Raw genomic sequence first — 19,261 nt, forward strand, 5'->3', positions numbered from 1 at the left:
CTTGCTCAAAACACACCTCTTCTCCCTGGCCTTTGACCAGAGCTAGCCTAGCATCTATACATGACGTCCGCTGTCACTCTGCACTTTTTATCTAATTTTCTTGTCTCTTTTATTGCACTTTGCCCTTGCTTTCTTATATGTACTGTACTCTACATTTTTTGTAATTCTAGTGTATTTTATTGCATTGTATGTGTTTTTTACCATGTTGTGAAGCACTTTGGTTTGGCTGTTAGTCATTTGTAAATGTGATAAATAAAACTGACTTGACTTGACTTGACTCCCTGAGACCAGATGTGTGGTATTTATATTCTCAGGCTATGTTTGTAGTGTAGTGTGCAGTGTGATTCTGGATTAGTTCGTGACCGTTTCCAGACCTGGGTGCAATATAGGCACCATTCACCACGTGTGCAGTGCTTTAGGGGCAGAACAGATAGTGTGGGTGGGAACAGCAGCTTGGGGTTGGCCTACAGTGCAGAGAAGCGCTTCCTCTTTTAATCACCCTAGGCCTGCCCTACAGGCACTGGTCTTTTAGATTAGTTTAGTTAGTAGTTATTTATTTATATTCATGAACTTGTATGCTATATATCTTATATGTAATAAAGTATTTCTTATTGTTTCTTGAACATTCTCCCGTGTCTGTTTGTGGTCTTGGGGAAATTCATGTATGGTAGGTCAGCTGAGCCCTTTGGGAAGTGCATCCGTGCGTTTGCACACCTTAATTATAGATCTGGATGCTTCCCATTGGGGTCTCGTGACATAGGCACCACAAGCTTTAAGATGTATTCATGATTATTAAGAGATAGGATGTTACAAACTGTTATTAGTCTCGTGTAGCCATACCTCTTCGTTAGCACTGTGCCAGCACTGGAGAGAGGTCTGGTTGAACCTATTATCATTCTGGTATAGGAGAAAAAACTCTCTGGCTTGTTTGTATTTATTTAAACCATTCACAATCATCCTGGGTGGTACTAGGATGCAGCGACAGTGTCCTTGCAAAATAGTGTTGCAGATAGCGGAAGGGCCAATGGCAGCTTATACCCACAGTCTCAGTCCTGTGATCCAGACTACCTATTATAGATTAGAACCTGACAGACCTGTTCGCCATATACGTCAGACTCAGTGTGCACGTGATCACCGGGGCAGAAAATAACGTAATCCTGGTCAGAACAATGGGGCAGACTACAATATATTTGCATTTGTTAGCCATGCTAGCGATCTAAACAATCAATCCATGCCAAAGCTAGATATGTAAAAGGTGAAAGACTCACACTCACAACCATGCTGATTTGGCAAAATGACATCCAGACGTTTTTGTTTTAAACAACTTTTTGTCAGGGGAGTGCCATGGTTTCTCCATGGAGCCCCGTTGCACTTCTTTTGGTAGCCCCTTTCAGGACTGTGATGCACGCCAACATTGTTGGACGAGTGAATACACATTCCCTTATACGACCATTGAAAAATCTCACAATTAACTCTGAAGAACTGGTCCTCAGCAAAACGCTTGTCGTACAAGTATCGCAGAGAAAGGTACTCACAGTTGCATGAGGGTTTCGGACAGACAAACGCTAGGGTTTGAAAGCTCGGCGTTGCTAATAAACATTTTAAATCATTTGAATAAACTTGTCAACACGGCTCAAAACTGCTTTATTTCCGGCTTTAGCTGCCTGATGCGCCTGCGCTGTAGGCGCATCAGGCAGCTAAATTAGTGAGTACCTTTGACATTTCTCTGCGATACTTGTACAACGAGCGTTTTGCTGAGGACCAGTTCTTCAGAGTTAATTGTGAGATTGTTCAATGGTCGTATAAGGGACTGTGTTGGCATGCATCAGGGGGCCTACCTGGAAGAGGTCAAGGTCCTGGCGGGATGGTGCCAGGAAAACAGCCTCTCCCTGAACGTCAGCAAAACAAAGGAGATGATTGTGGACTTCAGGAGGTCGGGGGTCAAGGACTACAGCCCCCTCAGCATCGACGGGGCACCGGTTGAGAGAGTCAACAGCTTTAAGTACCTCGGAGCCTACATATCCGAGGACTTGACATGGACCACACACATTGACAGTGTTGTGAAGAAGGCACGACAACGCCTCTACTTCCTCAGGCGCCTAAGGAAGTTCCAAGTCAGTCAGAAGATCCTTAAGAACTTCTACTCATGTACAATAGAGAGCATCCTGACTGGCAACATCACCTCCTGGTTTGGGAATAGCACTGCACAAGACCGAAGCAGACTACAAAGAGTGACACGTTCAGCCGAACGCACAATTGGAGGGGGGCTCCCCACCCTCCAGAACATTTACAACAAGCGTTGCAGGGGCAAGGCTAAGAGAATCATTAAAGACTCCAGTCACCCGAACAACTGCCTCTTTGAACTGCTGCGGTCAGGCAAGCGATACCGGAGTCTCAAGGCGAGCACAGAAAGACTCAGAAGAAGCTTCTATCCCCAGGCCATCAGGCTGCTAAACGAACAATGAACACTACACAACAACAACCATCAAACGCACATAGCACACACATCCACACGCACACACTCACTTTAAACAAACACACTGTAGCACCCACCCCACACACTTTATAGCACACACTCACTTTAAACAAACACACTGTAGCACCCACTCCCCACACTTTATATTTATTGATGAAGGATTGCACTACAACTCGTACACCTTACTGTAAATTGTACCTAAATTGTACCTCATCCCATTTCTGCTTTGCACTATATAGTACTGTACATTAGTACACTGCATAGTATTGTATATTATATGGTAACTCAGTTATGTCTATTCTGCATCGAACATTGTACATATGTCTATACTGAACACTGTGACCTCATTTTCTACTTTCTACTTCTAAATTACATGCTATACTATGTTATTTGATACTATCTTGTCTAGCACAGTCTCTGGAGCGGAACAGTAAGAAGCATTTTGTATGAAAGTATTCTGTACTTCTGTATGACAACTATTAAAGAAACTTGAAACTTGAAACATCACAGTCCCGAAAGGGGCTATTCTTTTGGCACCGCAGCTTGAGCAGGTCTGGGGTAACTTAGTCACGTGACTCAGTTGGTATTGCTGATTGGCACAGTATGTTTGTAAACAGCGAACAGGTCTATATATATATGCTCAATCCACCCTTCCCCAGAAGTCTGCAACCTGGCTGTCATAATGGACTCCACCCTCTCTTTTCATTCTCACATCAAAACAATAACCAAATCTGTTTTTTTCCATCTCAGGAACATATCCAGACTCCGGCCATCTCTCCCTGACTCTGTAGCAGAGACACTCATACACTCCTTCGTCACCTCCCGTCTGGACTACGCAAACTCTGTTCTGGCAGGGCTACCCAGCAATGCCCTGAACAGGCTGCAGTATGTCCAGAATTCTGCTGCTAGGGTTCTCACCCGCACCAAGTCCTGGCACCACATCACGCCCACCCTCATCCACCTCCACTGGCTTCCAGTCAAGTCCCGCAATTTTAAGATCCTCCTCATCACCTACAAAGCCCTTCACTCCCTTGCATCCCGGTACCTAGCTAACCTCCTCCATCCCTACATCCCACCCCGGAGGCTGCAGTCCTCTGACTCCTGTCTCCTCTCCATCCCCACCACCAACCTGTGCACTGTTGGTCCCAGAGCCTTCTCTGTTGCCGCAACCACCCTCTGGAACTCCCTTCCTCCAAACATCCGCAATGCTACATCCCTGGACTCATTCAAATCTCAACTCAAATCTCACATCTTCACCAAATGTATTAACTCATTGACTGCCAATAATGAGTATATTTGTGCAAATTGTTTGTGAGAGAGGTGGCAATATTGATCCAGAAGGTGCATTTTCACCAGACTACGTTGGGAGTCCGCATTTCTGGTAAATCAGAAAAATATTAAAACCAAACCGGCGAGGATGTAATGTTACCGGGACAATAACATTAGTTGGAGAAGGGACGTCTTCCCCCCTGATGTCCCGTAACATTACATCTTCGCCAGTTTGGCTTTAGTATTTTTCTGATTTGAGCATAAATAACAAATGTTGAGGTACAAAGAGCATCAGATGATCCTGACAACATTTCTTTAATTAACCTCCTGAAATTATGCATTTGGCCTGCATGTGCACTTGCTGCATACAAATTGATAGAAAAGTGGGTCCAAAAGAAAGGTTGTCCTATTGTTCAAGAACTTCAAACTTACTTGGTGTTAATCAAAGTTCCCTCTGTCTCTGATGAACCTCGTGAGAGTAATGTGACCAGCGAGTGGGTGGCTGTGATGGAGCTCTGAGATACGCACTGGGACAGAGGGGAGGAGCTCTGAGATACGCACTGGGACAGAGGGGAGGAGCTCTGAGATACGCACTGGGACAGGGGGGAGGAGCTCTGAGATACGCACTGGGACAGAGGGGAGGAGCTCTGAGATACGCACTGGGACAGAGGGGAGGAGCTCTGAGATACGCACTGGGACAGAGGGGAGAAGCTCTGAGATACGCACTGGGACAGAGGGGAGGAGCTCTGAGATACACACTGGGACAGAGGGGAGGGAGGGAGGAAAGTCCAGGTTGTTGATTGGATATTGCACATAATAGGATAGTCAAGTCAAGTCAAGAGTTTTAATTGTCACGGCATACAGGTATACAATGAAATGCGGGTGGTCTAGCCCGCAACGATGTGCAATACAGTGGTACATATAATAGAATCAAAGAAGAAAACAACATTGTGCAGTAACAGGTAACAGGTAACATGGAGTGACATCTCGGTATCTGTACATAGTTATTTACAGAGCATATGGGACATGCTAGTTAGCTTTGGTAGTGCAATACACTGTTCCTGTTATTCTAATTTAAAGTGTCCTTTCCTTTGGCCATAAGCTAGCTGATTCATGATGCAGCTGTCAACCTACACTTTTGCAACAGATAAAAAGGCTCTATTTTGCAAGACTGCATTCATGTTGTGGATTATAATACTAAAACTACAGTTTTCACGCTGCAATTTTTGGTAGGGACAATTTGTCTTTCCGTGGCTTTGGGAGGGACATGTGCCTAGCCTCCCTATATAAAACTATGCCTATGTCGTTTTATAGTATATAGAGCTATTATGAATGTGTGATAAATGTCCAGTTAATGTAAATCATTACCAAATATGTAAGGGATAATGTATAGCTACGAGGTCATTGTCGCAAAATAATTGACCGACACGGAGTTTAAAATACCGAGCCGCCTCGGCGAGGTGTTTTAAACGTCAGTGAAGGTCAATTATTTTGCGATGATGACCGAGTATAGCTATACATTATCCCGCTTATTACATGGCTAACTTACTAACAATATACCTAATTCATTTTACAAAATCGACAAGACGAGATAATGCAGAAGCAGTTGTTCTGTGGCTCTGTCAGCCCAAATAAAGTGATTATTATTATCGCCGGCAGCCCAGCAGGTGTGTCTAATTGTACTGAAACAGTGTGCGTCAGTGGGGCTAAGCCGCTTGATTACTCCAGCTGCGAAAAACAATAATCACCGGTGGTTATCGAAAAATAATTCACCGCTGTCGGGGGCTATTGACCAACCACAATCAAGCATTTCGGCTAATGTTAAAACGCCATGTAATAATTAACGATAATAATAATAATAATAATAATAATAATAATAATAATAATAATAATAATAATAATAATAATAATAATAATAATAATAATAATAATAATAATAATAATAATAATAATAATAATAATAATAATAATAATAATAATAATAATAATAATAATAATAATATTAATATTAATAATAATAATAATAATAATAATAATAATAATAATAATAATAATAATAATAATAATAATAATAATAATAATAATAATAATAATAATAATAATAATAATAATAATAATAATAATAATAATAATAATAATAATAATGCCAGACAAATGATCATCTTATGTCTAGTTGTCTGGGGAATCAATTAAGGACAAGTTGTCACAGCCTTAATCCAAAACCTGTAGACCCTTTCACGATTTGACATCACGGTTGTTTTAGGGTGCATGCCGCAACTTGGTTTCACAGACGTCTCCGGGGACAGTCTGGATGAAAGCACTGGTCTGTTTGTTTGTGCTTTCATTCAGACTGTCCCTGGAGTCTCTCCCCGAAAGATACAGTATGTGCAAGGTTTGGAAGTGGGAGCAGAGTTTTGAGATGAAATTTAAAAGGTCAATACCGCTGTTTATGATTATGCCAGATTATGCCATCTGTTCATGGTATGGTGGCCTGACCAAAATTCTAAAAGATAAATTACAGCTCTCTCAGAATAAGCTAGTCACGGTAGCGTTGGGGCTAGCCTCAAGAGACCATGTTGGTAAACAGCACTTCCAGCAGTTGGGCTGGCTGCCTCTGGAAGCTAGGTCGGTACAACTGCAGCTCAGTATGGTCCATAACATCTGTTGACAGAGTCACTTATGGGGCGACAATAAGTTGGTCATGACGACAAGGTCTTCTCACTTAGCCATTAATCGGCGTGGTTTATTATCACATTGCACCCAACAGTACATGAGACCTTCTCTCAGTGAGAGGTAGATGGGAAGAGACAGAGGGGGAGTTAACATCTCCTTTTATACCTCTTACCTGGCGCCAGCATTAATAGCTCCGCCTATAGCGCCCTCGTGTGGAAACAGTTAGACAGTTACATGCAATCGTACACATCACATAACTTTAACACTCCCACTTACGGCTGTCAACTTTTCAAAAAACAACCTTCAAAGAAAGTAATACAGTTCAGAGCATCAAAAAGGATATGGCAGTCAATACTACATAACAGGCAATATTTACACACCAAACATGACCTCTGCAAATCTTCTCAATTTCAGTTTGGAAACAGGCTTCGTCATAGCGTCTGCTACCATGTCGTCTGTCGGACAACAAATCAGTGTCACCCCTTCTTCCCCGATGACAGATCTGATGAAATTATACTCTATATTCACATGTCTACACCTCTGTCGGCACACAGGGCCTCCCGCAATTGCAATGGTTCCCTGGCTGTCACCACAAACAACAGTTCTCCCATACACACAGGCATCCATTCCCTCGAGCAGTTGCCCTAGACAAACACATTCCTGCACCGTCACAGCCAGAGCCATGCACTCGGCCCCACAAGCTGATTTCCACGAAACCAGTGAGCTGTTTGTGTTCAAACTCACACAATACCCTGTGGTACTTCTTCTGTCTGTGGTGCCTGCCGCCCAATCTGCATCACTGTAGGCTTTAAGCCCTAAGCCCTTGCTGCTCTTTCTGAAACAAAGCTGTTTATCTGCTGTACCTTTGAGATAATGAAAAACATGTTTTGCTGTAATCCAGTGCTCCTCTGTGGGGTCAGCTAAATGCTGTGACAATTTACTCACTACAAAACATAGGTCAGGGCGAGTACATGTTGTCAAATAAATGAGGCTACCTACAGCTACATTTTTACATCTGTCAATTTCTGAGCATCCTCTTGGTAGTCTAGTTTTTGATCACATGGTGTTTCCCTTGTCCTACATTCTTGCATGTCAAAACGTTTCCGGATCTTTTCCACATATCTCTTCTGGGATATTTTTACACAACTGGCAGACTGTTCGAAGTCCATGCCTAGAAAATGTTTTAACATCCACTTCTGTATTTAAACATAGAATCCACTCCTGTATTTAAACATGGAATCCACTCCTTCTGTATTTAAACATGTAGCTACCCTCCTTCTGTATTTAAACATGGAGTACCCTCCTTCTGTATTTAAACATTAAGCTACGAACCTGGCTTTGTACTTGTCGTGGCCTTCAATACCCTCCTTGATTGAGTACACCCATTTTCCTCCCACTGTCTGTCTGCCCTCTGGTAACTTGGTTAGAGTAAAGGTGTGGTTGTCCTCTAGGGACCTCATCTCCTCATCCATTGCTCTCTCCCATTTACTTGATTCAGGGAACACTATGGCCTCTTTAAAGGTCTGAGGTACTCCACTCACTACTCTGTAGCAGTAATCAATGCTGGTAAGTGTACTGTCATCCTCGTCACTTTCTCTCCGGGCATAGTCTTTCAGATACTTTGGGGGTTTGTGTTCCTGTGAGGGATACCTCCCACTGCATGGGGCACATGACGTCACCCTCGGGTGCTCCTCGTCATCGTCCTCTGGGGGTTGCTGACTGTCTGTCTGCACGACTGTGCTAAGTACACTAGGCTGAGGTGTCTCTGTTTCTTCACACCTTACTCTGGAGTCCAGCTCTGGCTCCTCTGTCTGTGTCTCGTTCTCACATGTTGTCTTTGTGACAAACCTGACTAGCCTGTGTTTCTGCCCTTTCCCTTTACCGGGATAATAGACTAGGAAAGCGGGGCTTCCTTTGTCGTGCCCTACAAAGAGTAATTTTTCACATCTGGACTCGAGCTTCCCTCTGTCCTGCTGGTAAGCATAACACACTGATCCAAATTTGTGCATTCTAGCTAGATTACATTTATTTCCTGTCAGTGCTGTATACGGGGTGGTGCCCGTGTGCTTATTAAAACACCTGTTTCTGGTGTAAGCGGCTTCTTGTACCGCATAATGCCATAGACTCTTAGGTAAGTTACCATCTATTAGCTTACACCTAGCCATTTCGAAAAGAGTACATCCTTCCCTCTCTGCCACTCCGTTCTGGTGTGGGGAGTACGGACATGACGTCTGGTGTCTTATCTTTTTCCTTCTCAACAGTGATTGGAACTCTCTATTTGTGAACTTGGTTCCGTTGTCAGACCTCAAGCATCTTATGTTGCCATAAGGGGCGGAATTTTTCCGTGGCCTGGAGTGTGTCACTCTTTGCTTTGAGAAAGTAAACAAACACTGCCCCTGTACACACATCTGTAAAAGACTGTACATATCTAAAGCCTCCTATGGACTCGTTGCTTACTGGACCGGCTAGATCTGTGTTAACTAGCGCAAGTGGTACCTTTACTTTTTCTGTGGTATTTCTGTTTCTCGATTGAGTGAACATCCCCTTTATGCACACTACACATTCTTTGTCAGGTCTACGCTTTTCACCTTCAATGTGCATGCCTTCTGTCACTGCTTGCAGTTTCAGTAAATCCTCGTAATTACAATGACCCATGATCTCATGCCATGTCTGAATATCGTGACTGACAGTCACATTACACATATCATTATTATTACACTTGTCGTTGTCATTACACTCTGTTTGTAGATAATACATTCTCTTGTACACCTCTATGTTAAATCCCATACCGTCAAGCTCTACAAGAACATCTTTACCTTCATTGAAGAACACTTTGGCACCGTTCGCAGTAGCAGATTTTACAGAGAATAGTTCTTGTGGGAACGAGGGTATGTAGAGAGCGTTCTTTAACGTCACTGTACACCGGCGCCCCTCACTGTCTATGAGGCATACCTGTGCGTCTCCTCTCCCTTGCGCCAACCCGTAGGTGCGCTTCCCGTCTGCCAGCTCCATGCTGTGTTTCTCCGGGTCGAAGGTGTTGTCAAAGTTCTTGAATCAATTCCTGTCGTTGATGACGTGGGATGATGCACCTGTGTCCACGATCAGTCCCTTCCTTTGGGCCTGCTGCAGCTGCGTTGGCTGGGTGACGTACGCTGTCTGCGCCCCGAAGATGAAGTCCTCTTGTCCCGCTACTCTCCGGGCGTCGTCTCGACTCGTCTCACGTCCACCGTCGTCGCCATCTTGTCCACAGCTGCCATCTTGTCCATGCGCGTACCGTGCGCTCTGGTCGCGTTTATTTCTGCACACTTTGTCTGTGTGCCCCGTGGATTTGCAGAAGCTACACCAAACAGTCTTTGTGCAGTTATCTTTCCGATGCCCTTTTTCTTCACATCGCCAACATGCCAGCTCCGTCGTGGGCTTGGTCTTCAGCACTCTCTCTCCCGCCTCCGCAGCAGCTGGGTGGGTATCTTCTGAGGCCTCAAAATTCCGCAACTTGGCCTTGAACTCTCCCAGCGACATGTCCGCTGAACCGTGTGTTACCAGTAGTGTGAACGGTTTGTACAGCTCCAGTAGTCCTCTCATAACCATCGCCATCATTAGTCCATCACTTGGTGCTTCTCCTGCACTCTTAAGCGCCGTAATGATCTGCTCAGCTCTGATGACGTATTCGGTCACAGTCTCGGTGTGCCCCTTCTTCAGCGCTGTTAGTGTTATGTAGAGGGATACGATTCGGGGTCTTCCCTGTCCGATATAATGTTCTCTCAACACTTTCAGGCTTTCTCTGCCTTTGTCCTTAGTGTCGCGGAATATCAGCCCCAAGCTTGTGTCGTCTAGCAGTGGTGCTAACTCACAGTATGCGTCGGCATTATGCTTGTTGTCCAGGGCTCACGCGGCCGCCGTTACTTCTCCCGTGGGGGCCGTCAAGATCTTTGTCTTCAGTCCCACACCGTGCATGCAGCACAACATGCGCTCTTCCCAGAGCTCGTAGTCCTTTGCTCTTCCGTTGAACGAGGGCCATTTGCTCTTTCCTTTGGTCGCCATCCTCTTTTTGATGATAGGCGTAGCTTTAGCTCCTGTTGGCCTAGCCTTTAGCCACGCAGTGCTCCTGGTGCTAACCTAGCCTATACTTCAGCTAAACTTGCTACCCTTATTATTTCGCCCCTGCGTGATCTGGGCCCATAACCTGTTGACAGAGTCACTTATGGGGCGACAATAAGTTGGTCATGACGACAAGGTCTTCTCACTTAGCCATTAATCGGCATGGTTTATTATCACATTGCATCCAACAGTACATGAGACCTTCTCTCAGTGAGAGGTAGATGGGAAGAGACAGAGGGGGAGTTAACATCTCCTTTTATACCTCTTACCTGGCGCCAGCATTAATAGCTCCGCCTATAGCGCCCTTTTGTGGAAACAGTTAGACAGTTACATGCAATCGTACACATCACATAATTTTAACAACATCTATTACAACAGGGCCCCCGAGTACCTCAGTGATTATTTTTGGAGGAGTGACACTCATTCTCACCACACAAGAGCCAGTATTGCTGATCTGTGCTTGCCTAGGTTCAAAACCAACATGGGTAAATGTTCATTCAGGTTTGGTGGAGCGACAAACTGGAATATGTTGCCTTTGCCGTAGGAGCAGCCAGCACCTTTTTAAGAAAAAGGTCAAAACCTGGCTCCTTGAAAATGTTAAAGCTTAAGAACATGTTCATGTAAATATTATGTACCAATCCTATTTGTTGTATTGTTTTACAGTATATGTCTGGGACCAAGGACCACAATGGAAATAAGTCCATTTATTGTGCCTATCCTTGATGTTTTGCTTGAGATGCATGTCATGTGTTTTTTAACTGAATGTCAAATAAATCAAATCAAATCTAAATCCGCTTGCCACAAGAGGGAGCCAACAATCAAGGGGACATTAGCCTCTTCCAGAGTGCCCTCACAGAGTGATGTCAACCATTTCACATAATTTACAGTTGCCCCAGGAGAGTTCATTGAATTGAATTGAACAAATTATCATTGAATATTAAAATATCATAATATTTTATAATATACATTTTATAAATACTCTGAAGATCTATCTAAAATTTCAATGAATTCTATTGAGATGCCTAAAGTGTCATCAATGCAACTCCTCAGAGTTTATGATGAGAATTTGAGCAGGAGAGAACAAATCGACTGGGTTTATAACTAAATGTAATCTATTGGCATAATAAGGATAATTAGCCACCTGGTTACCACTAGCTGTCTTCTTACTCTTTATTATAGCTTCATTTATGCTTATCTTTCTTACTGTAATTTAGTATGGGCAAGCATTTTCACAACTAGTCCCACAAAATATTAGTCCTCCAGAAACACTTTGTTAGGATCACATCTCGATCTGAGTCTCGTGCCTCATCTGGCCCTCTATTTCAGAAACTTTCGATTCTAAATATCTATATAATATAAATATGTGTTTTTTATTTTATTTATAAGATTCATTCTAATGAAGGGAACATTTCTGTACAATTTAAGACCTACTTTAAAAACAATTATTTGTCCCACTCATACTCTACTCATCAATCTTCATCTTCCTAAATTACTTACATGCAGAGGTAAATTTTCTAAATATATAGAGGTGTGAAATGTAATGATTTTCTCCATCTGGCAAAAAAATCTTCAAAGACTTACGAACATCTGATTATTATATTGTTAACAGTGTATTGTAACTTGTGTATTGTAATCAGTGTATTGTATTTTAACTTGTGCACTCATGGATTTAGTTACACACTTACACCCACACTCTCACTCTCACTCACGCACACGCACACACACACACACACACACACACACACACACACACACACACACACACACACACACACACACACACACACACACACACACACACACACACACACACACACACACACACACAATTTGGTCCATATTCCCAAATATTGACTGGGCTGTACTAGGGCATAGGAATAACAATAAATAAATAATAATAATACATTAAATATTAACAGGTGAATTCTTAAAATGGGTGTAATTCCCATTTAACATAGTACCAGCGCTGGTTGAGCATATAAATCTCCTAAATCTCTCTCTTTGTGACCATTTTTAGCAGTCAGATATGTGCTACCGTATACATTATACAATTACTATTACTTTACTTAAGTATCACCATAGTGATAATCATAGGTTGTAATATCAGAATATTTTAACTGTTAAATGACATGATCAAAATGATATCAAATGTTACGTTATATATTATGTTGTGTTGTGTTGTGTTGTGTTATGATATATGATATATTATGTTGAGCACATTCACAGATACATAGATGTGCATGTGAGTGCTTTCCATAGACCTTGGCATATAGGAGATCCCACAGGCGCCAGGTGGAAGCCCTGGTTACAGGTGCAGACATAACTTCCTACGGTGTTGCTACAGGACCCATGGTCACCACAGATGTTGCCAAGACACTCGTCAATATCTGTGGGGAGAGAGAGAGAGATACATTACAGTTACAACTTATATGACATTAACCTGTGTATATGTCTAGTTACCTGTATAAAAAAAATCAGTACCTGTGCATTGGTTGGACCTTCCATGTGATCCTGGGTCTTTTGGATAGTACCCCTCTAGACAGGCACAGGTGTAAGACCCCATTGTGTTGTTACATGAGGCGTAGGAACCACAGATACCTTTATTCCTCCCACACTCATCTATGTCTGTTATGAGACGACACAGACAGTGAGAGCATATTAACCATCTGTTAGGAGATGACACAGACTAATAACATAATAACCGTCTGTTAGGAGATGAGACAGACGGTGATAACATAATAACTGTCAGTGTCTATTAGTAGATGAGACAGACAGTGATAACATAATAACTGTCTATTAGGAGATGAGACAGACAGTGATAACATAATAACGTCTATTAGTAGAATAGGAGATGAGACAGACAGTGATAACATACTGTAATAACGTCTGTTAGGAGAATAGGAGATGAGACAGACAGTGAGAACATACTGTAATAACCGTCTGTTAGGAGAATAGGAGATTACACAGACAGTGATAACATACTGTAATAACGTCTGTTAGGAGAATAGGAGATGAGACAGACAGTGATAACATACTGTAATAACGTCTGTTAGGAGAATAGGAGATGAGACAGACAGTGATAACATACTGTAATAACGTCTGTTAGGAGAATAGGAGATGAGACAGACAGTGATAACATACTGTAATAACGTCTGTTAGGAGAATAGGAGACGACACAGACAGTAAGAACATACTGTAATAACCGTCTGTTAGGAGACGACACAGACAGTGAGAACATATTAACTGGCCTGACATGACATCACACATCATTCTAACGCACTGTCAGACGAAGCCCCGTAGGGCTCTGGAAACTGAACCGCCTTCGCTATAGTCAACTGTGATTTACTGTACATGTAGCTCGCACCCGCGTGACGCGACACACTCACCCACGCAGCCATACGAGCCTCCTACCGGGTGGTGTGTAGCAGGGATTTCATGCCCAGAGACACACACACAGCCTCCGCCACTGATGCACGAAGCCAGCGGGCCGCACGAGTCTTCGGTACAATCGGAATGAGCTGGACAGATAGCGTGCACGCACACACGCACACAAACATACAGTTTCACATTAAGTGCATGTGCAAGCACCAACATACACAAGTACAAGTGCACACAGACGCACCACACTTTACATACTGAAGAGGTGAAAGGTGAACAAATAAAGGTGCTATAGATAACATTCAGCCACTAGAGCACCAGCATGTAATTGATCCAATCAGGTGCATTTTTATTTCATCAATATCTGAAAAGAAATTAAATAAAAAATAATAATAAAAAATATGCTAACCTCTGTACTGTCTTTTACTAGTATGCACTATATAAGAATGCTTGCCTATATTATTACCTACTATACTAATATGCACTCAAGTCTGTAGCACTCAAGTTCAACACTGTTTGTGAAACAATGTTATTGACCCTTAGCTGCCAGAGTTGTAATACTTTTATTTATTTTTTATTCCTGCTGACTTGTTATACAGAACTTATACGTCAGCTATATGACTAAATGTAAATGTAAATTAAATGAGATTTAGGGAGGGGATGCATGCACGCGTGTGCAAGGCATCACCAACATGTGCATGTAAATAATTTTGGACCCATTTTTCTTTGGGGGGGGGGGGGCAATACTTTTCCACACCTTTGTAAAAGCTCTGTGGATGTATTCTTTTCTTTATTTTTATGATTACTCTACATAAAATCTATCTATAGCACCTTTAAGACATATTTATTTTTTGTTGGCGTTGGCAGTACATCATTGTGACGTAGCATATGTCCGTGTAAAAAGGATGGTAGGGAGATGCCACATTTTATCGTGTGTTTGGTTGGTCCTCGACAACTCGTAAAGTCGTACATTCTCAAGTTTACCACCAGGAGGCTGCAATCCAACAGCCGGTCAAATGGTAAATACCAGTGGTAAACTTGGGCAGGTTCCATGATACCGAGTTGTGACGTTTCACTGATCCTTCACCTTTTGTGGTGCAAACATACTTTATTATGAACACAGAGTATCATGAGACATAATCAGAAATATGGTGTTTGACAAACTGGGATTGCTAAGAATCAAGAGAGAAAGGTTGAATAATCTGGCTGAATCTGCTGCCTTGCATCAGATTGGTCCTGACCGGACGCTAGAGCTGTCCCCGACTAAGGATTTGTATAGTCGACTTTGATTGGCCAAAATGTGCCGATAGTCGACTGGTAGAAATATTTTTTTTAATAATTGTTTTATCATTCCATTTGGGCTGTGTGGGGTGCTTAATTAATGTCTGAATGAGTCGACTGAAGGCTTCTTGTCCTCTGCAAAAGCATGCAATTGGTCCACTGATGGATACATCTTGATATTAGTCTAGTCTAGTGTGTTCATTAGACAGGTGAAATCCTCTTTCAGTGCCTGTACCCGTTTTCTTAGGCAGTTAGCCTATCTGGTATGCGTGCCATTAGTGTTAGCCACGCTTCTAGGCCTCTTTGCTTTTAGAAAGAACAAAAAAATATATATAAAAAAAATATATATTATAATTTCTTTATATATTTTTTTGCATTAGACTAAGAGGTTGGCAGTCGACTACAGCTCATTTCGATCGACTAATCCGGGTCAGCCCTATCACCAAGAATATACCATTTGGTCACATGATACGTTTCCGACTTGACGAGTCCGAATGCACCATAACACTAGAATAGATAGGGGGTGATGGTGATGAATTGGTACTCACAGGTCGCATGCGCCATATTATATGAACTGTGATAGGATGTCGGCTTGTACACGTAGAATTCTCCTGGACAGAGGACCACGTACAATTGCACAGGATTATTGTTGCAGCTACCTAGATTTGAATATGCGGTCCCTTGTGTTTCAGTCTCGGATTGAGTCGTTGGATGTTTAAAGGCCATATTTATGGGGTAGTTGCTGCCGGCACGATTCACTGGGATGCAACTTCCAATAACTCTGTCTCCCCCGACGCCTGTGAAGCGCCACCACTTGCCAACCAGGTATTGATCGTTTTTGGGGAAGCCGGGAAAGGAGGTCGAGGAAAAAGCTATGTTCCTCCACGGTTCAGTTAAGTTGGTGTATTGGTCACAGGAACCTGTAATAGGGAGACATGATGGCAACAATGATGAACAAACAGGACTTTCGTTTGATCTGCGACAAGTTGTTGTTGTTGTTGTTGTTGTTGTTGTTGTTGTTGTTGGTGTTGGTGTTGGTGTTGCTGAACACCATACATACCAGAAGGAAAGACACAATGGGCAGGGATAAAGAGTGAACCTGAGGAGGACAGAAAAAATTATGGATGTTTAGAACAACAAGTCATCATTGTCCTGAAAAAACACTTCCATCTGAAATGTTACCATTGGCGTAAATGGCATTTAGCACGACAGGAGAATTAACAACAAATTGAACACTTGTTGAATACAATTTACAAATAGTTAGTATAAAATGAAAAGAATATCTTAGATGAGATAGATGGACCATTATACATTTCCCCCCTAAATCCTCACGTTGAAACAAGAGTAATTTTCATTTGTTTTTATACAAATCCTTGAAGCAAGCTTATTTGTATCAGAACAGGGGATATGATCTCAACACACTTGGTCTATGATGATGCAAATAAAGGACTTTTCAAGGTGGAGATTGTTTACAGGTTTTCAACTCTTGACATTTAGACTTTGTTTATTTGTTTGATTAGTTATGTGTTATCAGTAGCAATTATATGGCAATAGTGTGCATCTTATACAGTAATTTTCATGATTGTCATTGTAATATTTTTTTCTTGTTTATGTCTAAAAGATATATAGATTTTAGAGAGGAGACGTATACTTGACTTTGCATGTACATCAAACATAACTTAAATGCTGGTGTGCAGTGGCTAGAACATTTTAATATATGATCGTCAACAGACTGAATGAGTATTATTAGACTTTCTTTGGTTGAAATTAGTGGAATTCTTTCAGGAGAAGTATATATATTTTAAAATGTAGTTGTTATATATTGAACTATGTATAATTGCAAATAGTCTCTAATCTCTCTTGGACTCTATTTGTCTTCATCTATCTTGGTCTTGTTTATGTTGTTGATTTTCTCAATCTTTAGATTAGATTAGATTCTAATGTATGGTCATTATACAGCACAAGTACAAGAAAAAGAGGTTTGTCATCCAACCAGACTGCAAATGTAACAGGAAAGTTCAATAGCAATATGGCTCCTCAACAATGTCAAAAACTAGATTTTAAAATGCATGAAAATGTTGTCTGATATATTGTTGTCTGTGGCTACGTTTGTACTGCATTTAAAATGTTCATGTCTATGTAGTTGTAGTCAAATTGTTATTTATGGTAATGTTTTGTATTGGTTGTCTGTCTGAGACCAAGGACCACAATGGAAATAAGTCTTGACTTTTTTGTGTAGCATCCTTGACGTTTTTCTGGAATCTTGTATTTTTTTTAAATGTCTAATAAAGTAAAATAAAATCAATGTACAGGTGATTAAACTGGGTACAAAATATACAAATTAGTACTACTGAGTAATAGTGCTAATCAAATGTATGTACAGATGTGTAGTATAATATGTACAGTGATACGTGTATAAAGACAGTATGGTATAGTCATACTGGCCAGCAGCGTAACGAGTAAGAGTAGGGTATGTACAGATATAGATATAGTATCTACGGATATGTATCATATTGAATTATGTATTCTTGGTCTCTGAAAAGTTTGTTTGCGTCTTGGACTTGAACTTGGTCTCAACCAGCTTTGCTTGACTTGGTCTCTATTGAGGTGGTCCTGACTACAACATTGGTCATCGTCTCACAAATAATAATAATAATAATAATAATAATAATAATAATAATAATAATAATAATAATAATAATAATAATAATAATAATAATAATAATAATAATAATAATAATAATAATAATAATAATAATAATAATAATAATAATAATAATAATAATAATAATAATAATAATAATAATAATAATAATAATAACAAACATATTAATAAAAATTTACAACAAATATATTGACTTTTAAATCACTTTTAAAAGTGATCATTTTGAATGGGTTCTATGAGCCCTGAAGGGGCTCAACTTGCAGGACCATGTAAGTAAGGAAGCAGCAGAAGAAGAAGAAGAAGAAGAAGAAGAAGAAGAAGAAGAAGAAGAAGAAGAAGAAGAAGAAGAAGAAGAAGAAGAAGAAGAAGAAGAAGAAGAAGAAGAAGAAGAAGAAGAAGAAGAAGAAGAAGAAGAAGAAGAAGAAGAAGAAGAAGAAGTCATTGCTCTCACAGTTCTCGAAAGTGCTTGAAAAACTGTTTTCGCATAAGTTAGATGGTTTTGTGGAAAAGAACAAACTGCTGAGCGAAAGCCAGTATGGCTTTAGGCAAAACAGATCAACAGCGACTGCCTTAATGAATATTATTGAAGAAATAACAACAGCAACAGATAAAAGGAAATTAACAATAGGGGTGTTTATTGATTTAAAAAAGGCATTTGATACCTTAGATCATAATATTCTAATTTCTAAATTACGTTCATATGGTGTGAGAGGAATGGTTCTTGAATGGTTGAGTATAGTTATCTCCACAATAGGCAACAATATGTGCAGTTGGCAGATGTTAAATCTGAGCTCATGAAGATTGAATGTGCATGGGGTACCGGCGTACCGCAAGGTTCGGTTTTGGGGCCCAAACTCTTTCTTTTATATATTAATGATATTTGTGATGTTTCAAAACTATTACAGTTTGTCTTGTTTGCTGATGATAAAAAAAAATTTGTTCTGGAAATAATTTAAAGGAACTAGCCGAATATATTGTGTATGAAATGACAAAGCTAAAGAAATGGTTTGATGTAAATAAGCTATCACTGAATCTGAAAAAAACTAAATTTATGATTTTTGGCAATCGAAAACTAGATGAAAATATAGTACTGACCATAGATGGAGTTGATATAGAGAGAGTTAATGAATTTCGTTTTCTTGGTGTGATTATGGATGATAAATTAACATGGAAATCGCACATAGCACACGTTAAAAAAAGATGTCCAAGAGTATTTTTGTTATGAATAAAGTAAAGGATGTGTTAGAGTATGAGGCAATGAGAACACTCTACTGCTCACTCATCTCACCTTATATCAGTTATTGTGTTGAAGTATGGGGGAATACTTATGGGACAAATATAAAACCATTATATATACTACAGAAGAGGGCTGTACGAATCACACATAAAGTGAGTTATCGAGAACACACAAATATATTATT

At 40.9% G+C, this 19,261-nt stretch overlaps 1 protein-coding gene across 1 annotated transcript in view; it reads right to left on the minus strand.

The window, feature by feature from the left end:
* The window catches only part of LOC311240585 (adhesion G protein-coupled receptor E3-like), a gene marked incomplete at both ends in the record, with an annotated part of 93,875 nt that overhangs the window by 56,381 nt on the left and 18,233 nt on the right, over positions 1-19,261 (minus strand). The window contains 3 exons of the mRNA XM_084329160.1: positions 4,215-4,458; positions 12,800-12,903; positions 15,946-16,095. Coding sequence (XP_084185286.1) covers positions 4,215-4,458; positions 12,800-12,903; positions 15,946-16,095 — 498 coding nt within the window. The remainder of the gene's footprint in view (positions 1-4,214; positions 4,459-12,799; positions 12,904-15,945; positions 16,096-19,261) is intronic.

The sequence above is a fragment of the Notolepis coatsorum genome (genome assembly GCF_963971535.1).
Source record: "Notolepis coatsorum genome assembly, chromosome: 14".
Taxonomy (NCBI): domain Eukaryota; kingdom Metazoa; phylum Chordata; class Actinopteri; order Aulopiformes; family Paralepididae; genus Notolepis; species Notolepis coatsorum.